This window comes from Centropristis striata, chromosome 4 (genome assembly GCF_030273125.1).
Source record: "Centropristis striata isolate RG_2023a ecotype Rhode Island chromosome 4, C.striata_1.0, whole genome shotgun sequence".
Taxonomy (NCBI): Eukaryota; Metazoa; Chordata; class Actinopteri; order Perciformes; family Serranidae; genus Centropristis; species Centropristis striata.
In genome coordinates this window covers 25663032-25681853 of record NC_081520.1, presented here as the reverse complement: position 1 = coordinate 25681853, position 18822 = coordinate 25663032, and the positions used below count along the sequence as shown (strand labels likewise).

The window sequence follows — 18822 nt, the reverse complement described above, 5'->3', positions numbered from 1 at the left end:
CCTGAACCTTATTCCAGATCAACTTCAGCAACAATAATTCAACAAAACAATGGCATAAAAAAACTGCTTCAGTGTTGCGTTCACTCACTCAGCTCTCAGTGAGTAAAGAAGAGTTTTCTGATGGTACGTTAAGGTCCAATAAAAGAAAACAGGAAGAAAAAGTTTCCCTGAACTCTGACCTTGTTTCCTGCAGAAAGGAGGGAAAGACAGACATACAGACAAACATCTGAGGCTCGAAAGTGTCTGCAGAGTTATTTATCTGTCTAATCTGAGGGGGCGGAGCCCAGAGGGTCAGCCAATCAGCATGCAGCATCCCCAGTCTGTACATGGGATTGACTTCTTCTATCATCTCTATTGATTGGACAGTGACAGATGTAGGACATGTCTGACGCTCATAGATGCAGATTAAAAATATATATATTATATAATTATCAACTAAAAAAACACAGTTACAGGCTGAATCTGAGTTTGTGTGCAGATTGACTGACAACCTCCTCATTATCATAATACAGAAAAATCATTATAGAAATGAATGAAAAACAAAAGCAAAGTTACTTTTTATTTATCTGAAACAAGACTACATAGAAACTTGCCTTGGTATCTGGTGCATAATAATAACCAAGTATGATAATAAATCAAAATTGAAAAACGTACATCAGTACTTTACTTATTTATAGGATCAGAGATCTGGGGACATATTAGCAAGTCTCTCAGAAAAACAGCAAAAACTAGAGAATAGTATGAGAAAAAAACTTTTGGGGAGGGTCTTTTTTCAAATTATTCTGGAGCTTTAAAACTGCTGATCTGCACAACACGGTGTCATCTGTATAAAATTTAATAAAAAAAACTATGTTTATTGATTGTTGCATTGTCCTTAAAAAAACTCCATAAACGCCACAGTCACAAAGTCATTAAATGTATTTATTTATGACAATGAAAATTAAATGCGTAAAAACATATTTCAGGTTTGTTTTCAAGATTCAGAGAGAGACGAGAATTATCAGTGTGAGGATGCTGAAGCAGCAGGATGTGACAGCCAGACACACACACACACACACACACACACACACACACACACACACAACAAACACTGTGTCCTAATCTCACACTCAGACAGACCAGTGAGTGATCTCACTCACCTACATCTTCTGTTTCATAAGAGCTACATAACTACACCTGCCTGCCTGCCTGTCCACCTGTCCATCTGTCTGTCTGTCTGTCTGTCTGCAAGTCTCCAGTTTGCAGTCCTGCAGACCTCTCACATTCTCATGCACTATACAATGTTCTCACATTGCAAATTTCAACCTGTTTGTTGCAGATCTGGTGAAACGAACCACCGTTTCAGATGTATGCCCAAAGATTATACCTTATTTCTCTGACAATTGTTAACTACTTTCTAACGTCTTTATGCAGTAGATATTTTTTTTAACTACATTTTAGTTCTTCTTAGAAGAAGTTCTTCATTCTGTCTCCTCTTTGCTTTGGTCATGCAATCACATTAGAGATTCATACATTAAGTTGATGTGTGCCTTAATTACAAATAAAATATTGTTTAAAATACTTTAGTTAAGAAACATTTTTTTAATGCAGAGCTGAAAGTTTTCAATGGTTTTTAATAGTACTGACATTTATAACAAAAACCTTGTGTCGTTTAGAGACATTTTCTCAGTGAAGCAGTGAAGTGATCCTCGAGTGCAGTCAGATAATCTGAGTAAAAATATCCTGAGATAAATGGAGTAAATCTGGATTCACAAAGAGAATCTGACCCACTCACCTCGATCAGATCTGGGTCACTGCTGCTCTGAGTCACCGCTGCCTTCACCTCACAGCCCCTCGGCTCTCTGCAGCAGCTCCACAGCAACACACCCCAAACCCTTTTCTTCAAGGAATTAACACAAAATGTGGTATAAGAAGTACTCAGATCCTTCACTTAAATACAAGTAGTACTGCTGCAGTGTATAAATGATTTGTTAGCTACAAGGAAAAGTCCTGCAATCAAGCTCAAGTTGAAAAGTATTGCCCTCAAAATAAGTATTAAAAGTGAAAGTACTCATTACATTATATTTTAATATAATATCATGGACCCTAATTATTTTAGCCATAATAATCATGATTTATAATATAATAATCATGATTTCTGATACATTTTAATATTGTCCCATGCCTATTAGTACGTAAAAGATGAAGAGGAGGGGGCTGAGCACCAAGCCCTGTGGAGTCCCAGAAACAGCAGCGTTTTTTCCCCCCCCAAATGGGATGTGAGGACACTACAACAACACACGGCATTTGTAAAAGCCGGCGAAGCAGTGTTGCCAACTTAGCTACTTTGCTGCTATATTTAGCGACTTTTCAGACCCCCTTAGCGACTATTTTTCAAGAAAGCGACTGGAGACAAATCCAGCGACTTTTTCTGGTGTTTTTGGAGACTCCTTCGAACGAGTCGAAGCGGCACAGTCCTCCTGCAGCAGTTTCTCCCAGCTGCAGAGCCGGAGGAGAGAGCCTTAGCGTCCAGTCTGCAAATTGCTAATAGGCTCAAAGTTAGCTCTGTAGCAGTACAGTGTGTATGTGCTGCTTCTACAGGAGGTGTTCACTCAGCAATCTCTGTTTGTGTACAACAAGCACCGGACACTCTGTACACAGTTAGCGATGCCGGTTAATTCATGATCACTATGTTTATGATCAGCGGAGACGCTGTGCAAAATTAGCCATGCTGCTTTCTTTATGATCAGCTGCTGACGTTGTGCACAGTAAGCGACGGAGGCCACAGTTGAGCCCGTGTTTAATCTGTCCCGTATGTGACGTCACGGTCGAAACTGTCGCTAAGCGATTACGCGACACTTGAAAACCATACACACCTCCGGAGTCTCGTAAATCCCTCTGGGGGCTAACTTGTAATTGAGACACGCAGAGTGAGCTGACTTTTGAGAGGGTGTAGCCTGAGACTTTCCCGGTGGCCACTTTTCCCCCTATTCGAAACACGGCTAATGTGAATATTGTCAAGAACGTCTAAAAAATGTGTTTTTGAGGAAAGAGATGCGTGTGTGTGTGTGATTGATGATTCATAAATGCAGAGTCACACTTCGCAAACAGAATTTTCAGTTTTACAAATGGCTTTTTTGTTTTTACAAATGGAAAATTTTGTATTTACAAATACACAATATATCTACAAATACACACTTATTTGTAAAAACTAAAATACAAGTTAGAAATTAGAAATTTGTATTTGTGGATAGCAAAACACGTGTGCAAATCAAAGAGTATTTGTAGATCACCCTCTGTTTACAGGTATTAATGAGACAAATTTAAGCCCATATGGCAGTGTGTGTGTGTGTGTGTGTCTTTAAACAGCGTTGGTGGAAGTGAAAGCTGATATTCCGCTGGCTCACAGTTTCAGCCTCAGTACTGGGTGAACCTATTTAATCCCATTAATGCTCCCTGAGTGTGTGTGTGTGTGTGTATCTGTGGACAGATTGGCCTATAATATAAAGCCTGGATCTACATAAACAGTGCAGGCATTAAGGTTATGGAGCCAGGTGGAGAATTAGAGGCGATTAGCTGGCGGGTATCGCCTGATGTGACTCAACAACCCAAACGCTGAGACACAACTGAGCAAAAATTAAACTGTTAGTGATGGAAACACACTTTAAACTTGTACTCCACTACTCCTCTAAGCTGGAAAAGTGTTCACCACAAAGCTGAAAACTGTTGTTGTGATTTTTTTTTATTGTTCTCACAGGACAGAAAATGTCATTAATTTCTATATTTTTTAGTTTAGGTCCATATGTTTTGTTTATTCTTTTTTTGTCTTTAATTATATATTTTTTAGGACAGTAAGTAAAAAAAAAACCTCTTGGATTAGCTGGGAATGTTCTCGTCACAAAGCTGAAAACAGATGTTTTTCTGACTGTTTAGAGATACAAGGTTCTACCAGGACAGACACGCTACAAACATTGGATATTTTTTATAGAATATGATGCATCACTGCAGATTAAAGTAGCCAACAGGATATAAAGGAGGTAAAATGAACCTGAAACATCTACTGCAGGAAAATGTAACATAACTATTAATGCAGCAGGAATACTAATACAAAAACATCAGGTTTAAAAGGAAAACACTTTTTACTGCATCATAGATACTTTTACTTTAACTACATTTTGCTGATAATACGATCATACTTTTACTTAAGTAGTTTAGTGGAGTATTTTCACCGTGTGGTCTTAGTTTTACTGCAGTTAAGCAGTACACACCAGACAAATAACAACACAGACAGGTTTCAATAAAAGTGTGTGCAAATATATTTTCATTTCTTGTCATACAAACAACAATGATAAAAAAAGTGAATCATTAACCATAAAAATGAACAATTTTAAAACATTTTTTTACCAGAGACTGAAATTTTAAACATTGTACAAAATATCCTGTGTGAAGACAAAAGGCTGGTCTCTGGTAGGTACAGTGCATGTTATACATCAAACTTTAGGTGAAAGTTCATCACGTTCATCATGTTAACTATCAGAAAGTTAATAATAAAAACATAACAAACACTCTCTTACAGGCTGCAACAGCTCAGTTCATTTGGTAACAATATAACAGGGTTATTGTGGAGGAATGTGAGTTAAACATGACTGAATGCAGCTCGCAGTACATTCAGGAGTGGAAGCTGCATCTGCCAACAAGTATAAAAGTACAGACATGTCAGAAATTCATCAACACATTAAAAAAAAACGTCAATCAAATGTGGAAATCACACTTATTCTCTATTTTTTTCTTGTCAAAGAACCTGAAGTTCAAAAGCAACCCACTGAAGACTGAAAAGATGCAGTTTTATGTTCTGTAGTTGTAGTTTTTATCAAACAAACAGGAGGAAATGTTGCATTTGTTGGGGGACTATTTTCAGCAGCGGATAAATCGACATTTGATGTTTTAGTGAGTATTTGTGGCAGCAGGACGGTGTGTGTGGAACTGAGTCTAAAAAAACTGCAGTGAGGCTCACAGGTGTGTTTTTAATCGTTCTTTGGACAATAATGGAGCTCGATGGCACAGAGGAAAAAAATGTGTAAAATACTTGTTGGTAACAAACGATTTTGGATCTGTTGACAAGGAGAAAAATATAGAAAATCACCAGATTTATCCCAAACATTCATCACTGTTTGCTCAATTTGGTTTCGTGAAGAGAAATCATTGTATTATTTATTATTAATTAATGTGCTGTTGATTATAAAATCCTCTCAGGGTATATAAATGTACAAACTGTAGCAGAGTGACACAAAAACTGATGAAAACAAGTTTCTCTCTGGAAGATGGAACAAGCCACATGTTTTATTATCCACATCTGTAACGAGTCAAAATATCTCAATCTCAATTTATTCATTATTAATAAAACAGAGCTGAAATCTTCCTGGTTTTGGGTTTTGTATTTTTACATTCAGGATATCGTTTAGAGAAAAAATAAAAATGCAAAAACATAATTTGATGATGGCTTTCTGATATTTTCCACACCAATTATCTTTAAACTCGACTCTTTTAAAGCAAAATATTAATTTAAATCAAAATGTGATCAAGTTAATTCATATTTTTTCAACCAACAGAAGTTGTGAGTAAATATATTCTCAGCTGAATTAAACTCTTCAGTCTCCACACCGATCGAACACTCCCCAGCTGCTTTATTAGCCAGGGAGCTAATTATTTTATGTCTACAGATGAAGCCCTTCAAATCTTTGTTTTATTAAACAGACTGTAGTGAACCTGGCGTTTATATGTATATGTTATGTTGTTTACTCTTCTCCGCAGTTAAGAAGTAGTTTTTAAGCTGATCTGAGCTCAGTGTTTCTCTGGTTAGTTCCCTAAAAATAAAAAACAAACACACACTGTTTTCTTCTTCTTCTACTGCACAACTTCACATGTCTCAAGACACTTTTTTCCCCTCTCTTCTGGCTGAAAACAACCAACCAGACTTTTAGATACAACCTCCGGATCATCAGAAACATGAATGGGAACTTTGGCACAGCTTGGTTCCAGCGGAGGCTAATCACAGTTAGTCTGGTTTCAACCACTGCTGCTGAACTGGGCTGGACTGGTTTAAACTGGGCCGACACTGTCGCTTTAAACATCTTTGTACATGTTAATAATTTCCTGTGAGACTAAAAGTTGCAGTCAGATCGACCTTTCACACTGGGACCAGAATCAACTGATGGAGTATTAAAATGACTGTGTATATATAATTTCAATTCTCATACCTGAACAGCAAAATTAGTTGTTTGCCTCCCAAAAATACATAAATTACTATTTATTATTATTTATTTGACTATTCATTAAACTCTAAACAGAATTAGTAGGCTTTACCTGAGAGGCGACTGTGAACAATGTAGGGGAACAGTTTTATTTTTATTTTATGTTAATCCTGTCTGATATTGGTGCAAGTCCTGTGTGTGTGCGTGTGTGTATATGTGTGTTTATGCAATATAAGTACTTCCATCGTTAAGACTTCAGGAGATCGCAGCCAAACAATAATTCTGGATATGGATCATTATAAGCTGCTATGTGGCCAGTTTTTTTGTTGTTGTTGTTGTTGTTTTGTGAGGAAGTGGATGTCGTTTTTAGGGTTTTAGATATTTCTTTTGGGTCCTAGAACAAAAAGAAACCCAATTTTCAATCATTTGAGAAGAAGAATTACAAATATTTAATGCATAAAAAAACATGATATTTATACTTAAATCTGTTGGTTTTTTGTTTCTTGTTAATTCTAGTTGGATGGTTTAACACTTCAATGTTGTCTCTACAAATATGCCCCAAAACGGTTTTATGTGGTTTTGAATAATAGAAAAAATAGCTTTTATATCATTATATTTCCAACAAGGAGAATTCATATTTGCACCTGGAAATTATGTGAACAGTCACTTTATAATAATATCAGCTCATCCTGGTCCCAATCCAAAGCTTTTTTTTTTAAAACAGAAAATATCCATAAATGTAGTGCCCCCTCCCAGACTACAGGACAATGTCAAGGTCCCCTGTTACATGTAAACACAAAAATGAAGTTGTCTTTGCTATAACGTGGAGAAATTGTAACTAAAAACGGTTCTAAAGTCGGACTTTAATCGAGAGTGACTTGGTGTAACTGGTGCCTAGTCTGGCCTTTCCCAGTTTAGTGCAACCTAGAGTATTTAAGCCCAGTTCATCTCTGTTGGCCAAGTCTAGTTTGTCAAATCAGGTCTGATTGTAAAGACTAAGCCAGTTTAGTCTAATCCAGTCCAGGCCAGTCTGCGGTTGTGTAGTCCAGTCTCGATCATCTAGCCCATTTATACTGGTCTAATCGAGTCCAATCCGGTCCGGTCCGGTCTACGCAGCCACACAGTGATTGATTCTGCGGGACATGACATATCCTCTCCTGCAGACGCAGCGGAACGAGCCGTCGGTGTTCACACAGCGAGCGTTCACACACGGGAAGTCCACGCTCACGCCGCTCTCACACTCATTTATGTCTGCAAACACAAGTCAGTAACAGAAACTTTACAGCTAAAAACAAAGACATCAAAGCTGAAAAAACTAGAAAAAAAAACAATTCACTGGACCTTTTTTTGTTTGTAAGTATGTGAAAAAATCTAAAACTACAAATGTGTCTCCGTCTCCAAACAGAAGAGTTGAATTTCACTGAACTGTTTGCTGAGAAGTAAAATTACACTTTAATTTTCTCTTTGGTGGATAATGTGGCTGCAGAATTATAGGAGATACCTGGACAGATTTAGAAAAGATGTGGAATCTAATTTTAGCTGCTCCTTCGATGGATGTCAGTTTTTGGGCCAAGACGAGGGCCAAAGTGTCCTGCAGCAGATGAGTTAAGGCTCGCTCTGAGCCAAGCTGACAGGAAATAACTTCTGCTGTGTGATTTTGGGCAAAACTGCTGATCTGTACCGGCTCCTTAAGAGGAGTCAGCAGTCAATGACGTTATGAATCAGTAAAACAGTAAAAAACAAGAGAAAAAACGCTTTTCTTTTGGTATTATTACTAAAAAGCTATGGACCCAAGTTATCAGAGCTGGTTTTTCCTCGTCACTGTGAAGTTGTCAGGACTGAGCATGCACTCTTTTGCTTCTAGCACAGCCAAAAAATAATCTTAAATAATTATCAATAAATGATCATTTTAATTTCCTGCTGTGACATGTGAGGAGTCAGAGCCGTCTCTGCATACCTATACATGTCATGGTGGTCATGTCCAGTTCGTATCCCTGGTAACAGTCACAGGTGTAGCCCTCTGCGATGCGGATACACCTGCCGTTCTCACAGCCGTGCAGGATGCCACAGTCCTCCGCTGTGCTCAGGCCGGCGTATGACTCGTAGCGCCCTGAAGACGAGAGAGGAAGAGACAGACACGTCGAGGGAGAGAAGATGGAAACTTTAACAGAAATCATTTGAAAAAATGACCCACTCACTCTCATACACTCTCCTTGGTGCTGCTGCTCCTCCTCCTGCTCCTGCTCCTCTGCTCCTGTCTGTGAAGGGAGGGAAGGGTGGGCCCGGCCTCCATGCCACCTCCTCCTCCTCCTCCTGTTGCTCCACCTCATAGGAGGCGCCTGGCAGCGGGGCCAGGCTGAGAGGAGGACCGTCGGGTCGGGACGGAGGAGGAGGCCGGGCCCCAAACGCCCTCTCCCCCCGGGGGTCTGCAGGGAGGCGGAAGGATGGAGGCCTGAGCACGGAGCCATCAGGGGGGCCGTAGTCTCCCTCCGTGTAGTAACCAGTGCTGATGGACAGACAGACAGAGACACAGTTTACATTAACACAGAGACCACTGGTCACTTTGTCAAAGCTGAGTAAGACGTTATATTAGGAAGTGTTGATGCATGGCAGATTTTTGGAAGAGTGTGAGTTATTTTAATATTGAGGTGTAACCTGAGCTCCTATAATAAGTCTATAATAAACTGACTCCTGATCCCTTGGCCATTACAGCATAAAATCAAGCATTTACTTACACCATAGCTCTGGCTTCAAAGTTGTAATTCTCTTCTCATGTTTTTTGCTTTTTTAATTTTTTTCCATTAAAAAAATATTTTTTTGTGCTCATCTGAACATTAAAAAAAAATACCATAAACCCTGGTCCTCGCCTGTACCCTGGTCTTCACCTATAATCTGGTCCTCACCTATAATCTGGTCCTCACCTGTACTCTGGTCTGTGGTAGGATCCATCTGGCAGGCCATAGGTGGCGGGGGTTCTGCCTCTGAAGCTGGACCTGCTGCCCCCTGCTGGAGAGTAGTCGTCATAGTCAGGGAGCACAGCTGGAGGGAAAGAGTCCGGGCTGTAGGGACGGAAGTATGGAGGAGCTGGAGAGGAGAGGATTTAAATAAATCAGTAAATATAGAACAAAAACAGTCAGAAAAAGTAATAATAAACAATAAAAAAAATAGCGATATAATCTGAGGAACAATATTTCAGTAAGATAACTCACAGATTCCTCCTTGTCCTCGTCCAGGTCCTGATCTCCCTCCTGTTTCTCTTCCGGTTTCTGGATAACTGTCCGGAAACAGAGGAGGAAGAAAGGAGCTGCACAGAGTGGCGTAGTCGTCTGCAGACAGACACAGAGACAGGAGTTTAAAATGTAAAAGCTGCAGTTGTTAAGGTTTTCCTCCTGCTCTCTGGTGATCCTGAAACCTTTTACTACAGCTTTAATCAGCTGACACAGGCCGGTCTGACCCTGCAGTGATGTTCTCTGGTGAAGTGAGGTTCTTACCGGAGTCTGCGGAGGGGCAGAGGGCGCACTCCATCCCCCAGCCCTCCCCGTACTGACAGCAGCAGTCCATGAAGGTGACCTGAGCTCCCAGCAGAGGACTCTGACATACCAGGTCTGCTGTGACATGCTGCCAGCACAGAGACAGGTTCTCATCTGCAGGACACACAACAAGACAGCTGCTTTAATTTAATCACATTTTTAAGAAGTACTCTGGTCTTTTACAAAGTGCCTTTATTACAGTGTAAAATACTCTGTAAAAAAGTAAATATCCTGAATTCAAAATCTCATTTAGAAGTTTAAAAGTATCAGCATCAAAATGTACTTAAAGTACAATGAGTAAAGTACTCGTTATGAAGAATGGCCCATTTATCAAGTTTTTTTTTAATGTTGAATATGAAGCTACAATAGCAGCTGGTTAGCTTAGCTTAGCATAGAGACTAGAAACAGGTGGAAACAGCTAGCCTGGCTCTGCCAGAAGTGACAACATCTATAAACCAGAACCTTTAAATCTCACTCATTGCCATGTTGTATCCTCTTTGTTTGTTTTATCTGTAAAAAATAATAATTTTGGAGTGACTTCCTGCAGTTTCAAGTTGTCCTGACACATAAACCCTGTAACAACAGCAAATACAGGTGACGACAAAAACTGGTCAAGAAATGACACAGAGAGAGAAGAGAGGAGGTGAAGATGGAGTCTTACCCACAGTGAGGTGGGAAGAGTTGACACAGTTACGTTGTGTTTCGTCGAGCACCAGAGGAGGCGGACAGCTGCAGTAATACGAACCCACCGTGTTGACACAAACTCCTCCTACACAACTCTCCTCCTCACACTCATCATGATCTGACACACACACAGACACACAGACACACAGAGTGATGTGTTTTTCATTGTTTTCTTTTAATAAATGAGCTTTAATGTCGAGCTGTAAAGTGGTTGGGTTGGGTTGTGTGTGTGTGTGTGTGTGTGTATGAGGGGCATTTTATGCCAGCACACTATACTAAAACGCGTGTACAGCGCCTATGCGATGACATCAAACGTCTAACGTGCGCGTGTAAATTCCATTCACTTTCAATGGACAGACAGGCGTCACGCAGGCGTCACGCAGACGCTGTACACGCGTTGTTGCACATACGCCTACGTGACGGCTGCGTGACGGGTGAACTACGCCTCAAATACGTGACATGAAGACCCGTGTGACTGTTAAGTACAATTCTACATAGGCGTACAGACACGCGTATTGCGAGTACACCAGATAACATGGGTGACGGGTGAAAAGTGCCACCAGCGAACGTAGTGGACGCCTGTGTGTGTGTGTAACGCGTGTACGCCTATAACAGTTAAGCTGTTACACAGAGTCTCAGCTTCATATGGTATTGTTTATAAGAAAGCACAACTTATAGATGAAGAGAAAGACTATCTCGTACGTACCAGATAAACTTAACGTAACAGCTTAAACAAAATGTTTTACCTCATTAGTTAACTACGAATGTCTGTAAAACATAATGGATCTGAGCATAAGTGCCGAATTGGGTTAAACAGTGTAGATATAAGGTCCGATGGAATCATATTGTGAACGGACTGCTGTCCACATGGCTACTGAATATTCATTAGATAGGTCCGCATGGCTACTTAATATTCAGGGGTGACAGCGATTACGGCTTCTGCAGGCAGGTAAACCTACCTAATTACAGCTGGTGCGTAATGAACTGTATGTCCGCGTGCTAAGCTGGGAACTGGCTGTGAGTGTCGCACTTTACTATTACTATTTTTAAGTAGCTGAAATTATTTTAATTATCCCTTTCACCCTTGCTATCATTAAATATCAATTCGATATCATTCAAACCTAGAGAGAGAGAGAGAGAGAGAGAGAGAGATTTCCTTAACAAGAAAATAAAAACTGGCCTGAAAATAATAGAAATATCCTGACAGCTCTGTGGGGGCTTGCAGTTCATCTATAAGTTCTGCTTTCTTATAAACAATACCATATGAAGCTGAGACTCTGTGTAACAGCTGAACTGTTATAGGCGTACACGCGTTACACACACACAGGCGTCCACTACGTTCGCTCGTGGCACTTTTCACCCGTCACCCATGTTATCTGGTGTACTCGCAATACGCGTGTCTGTAAGCACGCCTATTAATCAGACTTTATGCTGGCACAGGCGACGCGTTTTAGGCGTTTAAGTATAGTGTGCTGGCATAAAATACCCCTGATAGTGTGTGTGTGTGTGTGCGCGTGTGTGCGTGTGTGTGCGTACCGACACACTCCAGCAGCGTGTTGTTGTAAACGTATCCGCTGGTGCAGTAGCAGTTGTATCCGGGGATGTTGTTGACACACACTCCGTTCTTACACACCTCTGGATGGAAACGCTTACACTCATCCACATCTGGCAGAAACAGAAACCATCATTCTGCTTTATCACCACAGCATATTTTTACAAACAACACAAGTTCCCCAATTACTGTCGACCTCCACATAAACAGATGCAGGACGCGTGTACCTCTGTAGCTGAAGGCTCCAGGCCCGGGGTTCACGTATCCTCTGCCACTGGGACACAGAGACAGAAACTCGGCTGCACACAAACACAGAGACACTTTAAACCACACGACACAAAGCACCTGATGGATCACAACTGTGTGCACGTACAAGTCACTTCAGTTAAATACCTGCTGCTATCAGCTGGAATAAATGTTGCATGTTTTTTTGCTTTTTAATTTGTATAAATGTCTTAAAACCCACCTGCCCACCAGCCATGAGCTTAATCTGTCTACTGTCAACAGCTTCTATAGTTCTGCCTCAAACTAAAAACTAGAGATCTGTAATTTAAACAGGTGTGGTTCATACGATATGTGGTTATTTACATTGTTCTTTCATAAAGCAGGCCCTATAGTTAGTGTTATTCCTATGTGAATTATTAAAGAAAAGAACTTAAAAAAGCATTTGAGCTATATATGACCTGATGTAATATAGGTTATGTTTGATCCACATGCTCAACAAACACATATTCTGAAACATGAAGTTCTTATCTTCTAATGAAGCCTCAAAGAAGCATTCAGTCTGACAGTTCTGTTTTCAGCTTTCATTTTGAGAAAAAGGCTGAGCATTAAACGTTTTTAATTTTCTGATATGACAGAATCTAATGTGCTTTTTTATGAGCCGTGCTGCATGAATTCAAGTTAAACAGATCATACGTGCTTTACTTTGAACAAATCTACAAACCCGGTTTCATCTGGACAATCAACTAAATTAGTAAACTGAACATGTTTGGGTGTTGGACTGTTGGACAAAACAAGATTTCTGGTGAAGCCAAAAACTGATGACTACAGGAGATCAGTTTGTCTGTTATGATTTTCAGACCTTTAGTCTTGATGGTGATGCTGGAGGAAAGGTCAGGTTCACTGAGCTGCTGTGTGTGAGGTGGCTCACCTGTGTCTGTGGAGGGGCAGGTGTGGTACTGGCAGCCCAGCCCCCAGCCCTCCCCCACCGTGCAGCAGCACTCCTGCTGGCTGGTGTTGGTGGCCAGCAGGCTGCAGGTCCCCCGCTCAGCCAGGTTGTAGTAACACTCCCTCAGCTCACCTGGACGAGCTGCAGGCAGGGGGGGCAGCACCGGAGCCAAGTCCACCATACTGACATGGACGGAGGAGGAGGTGGATGGGTACACAGGGACTATCTCTGCTGCAGGAGAACAAAGGAGAATTTATATTAATAATAATAACGAGGTCAGGTAAATCAGGAATTCCCAATGGGATACAAGAAAAAACAAAACATCTCCAATGCACAAAATTCTTATCATTTTCGAGATGAAATCAAATCTTTTTGAAGAGCAGATTTATGACTTAAGTAGAAATACTACAAATATGAAAGCCCTGTTTAGAGTATTAAGACCATAAATTCCATCTGTCTCACATTAGATCATGTTTTGTCACTTGTGAAGATGGTGATCGGATCTTTAGAGATCAGAATGAAGAAAGGTCGAGTGTTGAAGACTATTAATGATGTAAGGTTATAAAAAAGGAGGGTTCATTTGCTTTACTAAACTTCGCCCAGTGTATAGACATAAATGTATGCAACATGCGCATAAAATGTGTATATGCACACACTGTACATGCAACATCGCTCCTGTAGTGCAGATATGAAATAATATCTGAACTGTACTGTGAGTCTGTGGTGTACCTCGTGGTGCCGTGTTGACACACTGCCTGGTGGCGGTGTCAAACTCTTCTCCCGGTTGGTCACATTCACACATGAAGGAACCCTCCACGTTCTCACAGCGAGCAGGACCACACACACCAGGCAGAGACACACACTCATCTTCATCTGAGACAGACAGAGAGAGAGAGATGGATGATGGACAAAATCAGTGCTTTTTTTTATTTGTTGCCTTGGTGTTTTGCTTGGTACCTTATGTGCGTCTTTCTAACTACACATCTTCAGTTTTTTATTTTACATTTCACAGTTAAACCTGGAGACAGGTGTGACACGTACCCACGCAGGCCTTCCCGTCGGGGGTGGAGGTGAAGCCCTGGTCACACACACACAGGTAGGTTCCGATCAGGTTCTGACAGTAGGCGTGCTGTCCACACACCGTCTTATTGGCACATTCATTTACATCTGAGAGAAAGAGAGAGAGTCTGAGCTGTATGTTTTATATCTGATCATGTTTCATGGATCAGTCAGACTCACCGACGCAGCGGCCCGTCGGAGTGACCTGGTAGCCCGGCTCACAGGAAGTGACGCAGCGGTACGAACCAATTGTGTTCTCACATCGCTGTGACACGCACACGGCGCCGCCGGACGAGACACACTCATCCACATCTGAGAGAGAAGATGCAGTTTAAAGGTGTGTGTTTATCAAATTATTTTCCTTATGTAAATTGTAATTCAATTGGTGGTCTAGAGTAACTAAGTACATTTATTGGTACTTATTATTTCCATTTTCTGCATTCTGATTTATTTTAAGCTACAGTTACTTTTCAGATGCAGATTATTAATATGAAATATATATTAACTGATAAATGAAGGTGTATTATTATAGATTTAACTACCCAGAAGTATAAAAAGTAATTAAAATGATTAAAAAGGGTTTGAAACCAGCTGTCAAATGAGATGTAATAAACAGAACTATAAAGTAGAATAAAATACACAAATATAGTACAAGACCAGTACCACAAAACTGTACTGATACTCAGTACTTGAGTAAATGTACTTGGTTACTTAACACTACTTTATTTATGTTTTGTGACCATTTTTGTAAAGTGACGACATTTCATCTGCACAGAGCTGTTTGAATGTTAAGATGTGGTTTTTAGGGTTACATTTAGAATGAAGTTGTGTGTGTGTGTGTGTACCGAGGCAGGCCGTCCTCTCGGGGTTGGTGGTGAAGCCGGTTTGACACTTGCAGTGGAAGGAGCCCTCTGTGTTCACACAGCGGCCGTCAGGACACACACCTGACCTCACACACTCGTCCACGTCTACAGAGAGAGGAACATGCTGTATGTATACATGTCGTCGCCATGAGAACGGGCCAAAGATGACATCACCATTACATCAGCGCTAACAGCAGAAACAGAGGAGAAGCAGACCGACCAGCATGAACACTGAGCTCTGTGTTTCTGACTGAAAACACCGTCCGAACCACAAACAATCTCTCTCTCACACACACTCTCTCTCACACACTCACACACTCACACACTCACACACTCACACACACTCACACACACTCACACACACTCACACACACTCACACACACACACACACACGCACACACACACACACACACACACACACGCACACACACAGATCAGATCAGATCAGTGTGCTGATTAACTGCTGTGTGTGACGGTGCAGCGTTGAGTATTTATGGCTGGAGCAGAACTACAGAGTCACAGAGAGATTCCTGCATGTGATTTAAAGGCAGAAACAGAAACTACAGAAGAGAATAAACTTTACAGTATGATTTAGTCTCAAAGGTCGACAGTGGAAAAAGTATTCAGATCCCTTACTACAGTAAAAGGACTACCCCACACTGTGAAATTACTCTTCTACAAGTAAAAGTCCTGCATTAAAAACTTACTAAAGTAAAATCAAAACGCAAAAGTAAAGTATCAGCATCAAAATATTCTGAAAGTATCAAAAAGTATAATATTTGCTTCAAAAAGTAGTGGAATAGACGTTTAAAGTTACATCAAATGGAAATACTCAAGTAAAGTTCAACATACCGTACTTGAGTAAATGTACAACTTAATTGTCAAACTTAGTTATCAATTAGGCATTGTTTCATTTTGAGAAACTGGCAGCCATTTGTCATCAGTGGCAAACAATTTGCAATATGTGCACCCCAAAATAAATACAATATTAATATTCACAGTGCTGCACACGCTTTGGTGCACTTTTCTTGGCACAACATCACATACAAATGTGCAAATTATCAATTCAACTGACAAAAAAACAAAACAAAATAGATGAACCATAAATAACAGAAAGGGAGTGTGAGAAGTCTTGGGATGTGAAATATTTTGGCTGAAGCTGGACGGAGCCTGAAAATAGACTCTATTAGTGACACATCAAGTTTACTAGTTCATGGACATTAACACTTACTGTTATTAATACTTACTGTTCTCATGCTGTTTTTCTTTTCTGTCACATTTTCAGTATTAATCTGTTAAACTGCACAGTGTCTTTATGACTCAAAATATGAGAGGACTAAAAACATCAACTATATTTTCAGTTTCACCATTTTTAAACCTGTAAGAGTTCTGCACATTAAAACATAACAGTGATGGTAACTGAGGAACTAAAAGTAACTGATCACATTCACTCAGGTTCTGACTCACCAATGCAGGTGGTTCTATTGTCACTCAGCGTGAATCCCTGAGAACACACACACGTGTAGGACCCCAGTGTGTTCACACACTCTCCTCTGGAGAAACAGAAATCTCCCTCCAAACACTCGTTGATGTCTGGAGACGCACGCGCGCACACACACAAATGAGAAATGAAGGGAGTGCTGGTGAATTTCATATATATATATTGACAAAACCAAGTTAGTTTCTGTATATAAGTATGTGAAAAATATGAAACTAGAAAAATGCTCAGAGGAGTGTCTCCGTCTCCAAACAGAAGAGTTGAATCTCACTGAACGATCTGCTGAGAAGTAAAATGACACTTTAACACGTGTTCTTCTGTGGATAATGTGGCTGCAGAATTACAGGAGATGCCTGGATAGATTAAGAAAAGATGTGGAATCTAATTTTAGCTGGATGTCAGTTTTTTAGCCAAGACGAGCCAAGTGTCCTGCAGCAGATAACTTCTGCTGTGTGATTTTGGGCAAAACTGCTGATCATAAAAAATGAATGGTGTATTTCTTTATTTTTTATTTTGGCAGCTTCAGTCCTCCACAGTGAAGCCGGCTCACCTCGGCACTGTCTCCCAAGACCAGAGGTTCGATACCCGGGCGCACAGTCACACCTGAACGAGCCAATGGTGTTGACACACACACGCTCTGCCTCGCACGCCCCGGAGCTCGCACACTCATCTATATCTGCAGGAGAGAGAGAGAGAGAGATCCCGGATATTATTCAGTTTGAAAACTTGTTACTGATTGGCTGCACAGTCGCTATAAAACAATCAAATGTTGTGTCAAACTATTTTTTTCTCCTTGAATTCTGTTGAAAACAAATTAAATTCAAAACATATCCAACATCAATACACCATGAATGCTGGAGAAACTGTGGTAATGTTGAAGCAATCACTACCAAATGTTTGGACCTGAAAGATACAAACAGTTTGGGACACATTTATTCATTCTCAAGCTGGAGATTCAAAGGAATAACCAGAAATGACAGAAACCTGCAACAATAACAAAATAAAAAACACTCAGTTGTAATAGTTAAAAGCTGATCCACCTACTGCAGAGAGATGGAAACACTGAGTGTGTGTGTGTGTGTGTGTGTGTGCGTGTGCTTGTGTGCGTGTTACCTTGGCAGGAGCGATCCTTTCTGCTGTATCCAGGCTCACAGGGCACACAGCGGAACGATCCCACAGTGTTCACGCACTGTTGACCAGGACACTGAGAATCCAGTACACACTCATCCACATCTGACACACACACACACACACACACACACACACACACACACACAGAATCATAAGAATTTATCCTCTGGGAAGCATGAATTTCATTATTATCATAATAATCAGGTCGTTGATATATATAAATAATTAGGTTTGGGAGAAATAATCAACATCCATTAGAGAGCATGAAGCATATTTTTGTATGTGTGTGTGTGTGTGTACCTGTGCACAGTCCGTTCACACTTTCATATCCTGGCTGACAGTTCACACATCTGTAAGATCCTACAGTGTTCACACACCGCTGACCAGGACATGACTTTCTGTCCTCACACTCATCTATGTCTGCAAGACAAAGTTAATTTGTTTCAACATTTCAACAACAATGCTTTACACGACAATTAAAGATTGAAAGAATTAAAATATATATTTTACTGGCAGAAAATATTAGTATGCTATCAGAACAAAAAGTATAAAATATCCAAAATAATATCAGCAAAATACCTAGGAAATATTTATGAAAAACATTTTTTAAATATCCTTAAAATCTTCGTAAAATATCCCAAAAGTATGAGCATAATGTCATTGAAATATAGTTAAATATCCCCAAAATATTAGTAAACTATCAGAAAATTCATAAATTGTCTGACATGTATAAAATATACCAAACTTATCATTAAAAAATGTTGGTAGAAGGACTTCCGGGCTGGCGGACTACATGGTGGCAGAATAGAACGACAGGTTCTCGACAGTAATAATTAAAAGTTGCCTGATATAACTTGAATTCAGTTGTAGTGCTAAAGCAAGGATAGATATAGCGGGCTAACGAGAATGCCTAAAAAAGTGAAGAAAAGTTCCGCACAGAGTAAAAACCTCGACGAAGAAGAAGAATGTGCGCTGTTGCAAGCTAGCAGCAACATGGAGGACGGGGTACAGCCGGACACGGACATGGAGCAAAGCTGTGATATTAACTTGGGCTTGATCCTGAAAGAGCTGCGAGAATTCCAAAAGGACTCGTGTCAGCAACT

At 40.4% G+C, this 18822-nt stretch overlaps 1 protein-coding gene across 3 annotated transcripts in view; it reads right to left on the bottom strand.

The window, feature by feature from the left end:
• Window positions 1-3793: 3793 nt before the first annotated feature.
• LOC131969862 (latent-transforming growth factor beta-binding protein 4) overlaps window positions 3794-18822 on the bottom strand; it is a 40063-nt gene continuing 25034 nt past the window's right edge. For all 3 annotated transcript variants that reach the window (XM_059331085.1, XM_059331086.1, XM_059331087.1), the window contains 18 exons: window positions 18020-18139; window positions 17702-17821; window positions 17139-17264; window positions 16558-16683; window positions 15072-15194; window positions 14407-14538; window positions 14209-14334; window positions 13897-14040; window positions 13150-13398; window positions 12224-12295; window positions 11981-12109; window positions 10422-10562; window positions 9722-9874; window positions 9440-9556; window positions 9152-9314; window positions 8429-8736; window positions 8188-8340; window positions 3794-7481 (listed from right to left, as the gene is read on the bottom strand). In XM_059331085.1, the coding sequence (XP_059187068.1) occupies window positions 7339-7481; window positions 8188-8340; window positions 8429-8736; window positions 9152-9314; window positions 9440-9556; window positions 9722-9874; window positions 10422-10562; window positions 11981-12109; window positions 12224-12295; window positions 13150-13398; window positions 13897-14040; window positions 14209-14334; window positions 14407-14538; window positions 15072-15194; window positions 16558-16683; window positions 17139-17264; window positions 17702-17821; window positions 18020-18139 (2645 nt within the window). In that variant the 3' untranslated portion in view covers window positions 3794-7338. The remainder of the gene's footprint in view (window positions 7482-8187; window positions 8341-8428; window positions 8737-9151; window positions 9315-9439; window positions 9557-9721; window positions 9875-10421; window positions 10563-11980; window positions 12110-12223; window positions 12296-13149; window positions 13399-13896; window positions 14041-14208; window positions 14335-14406; window positions 14539-15071; window positions 15195-16557; window positions 16684-17138; window positions 17265-17701; window positions 17822-18019; window positions 18140-18822) is intronic.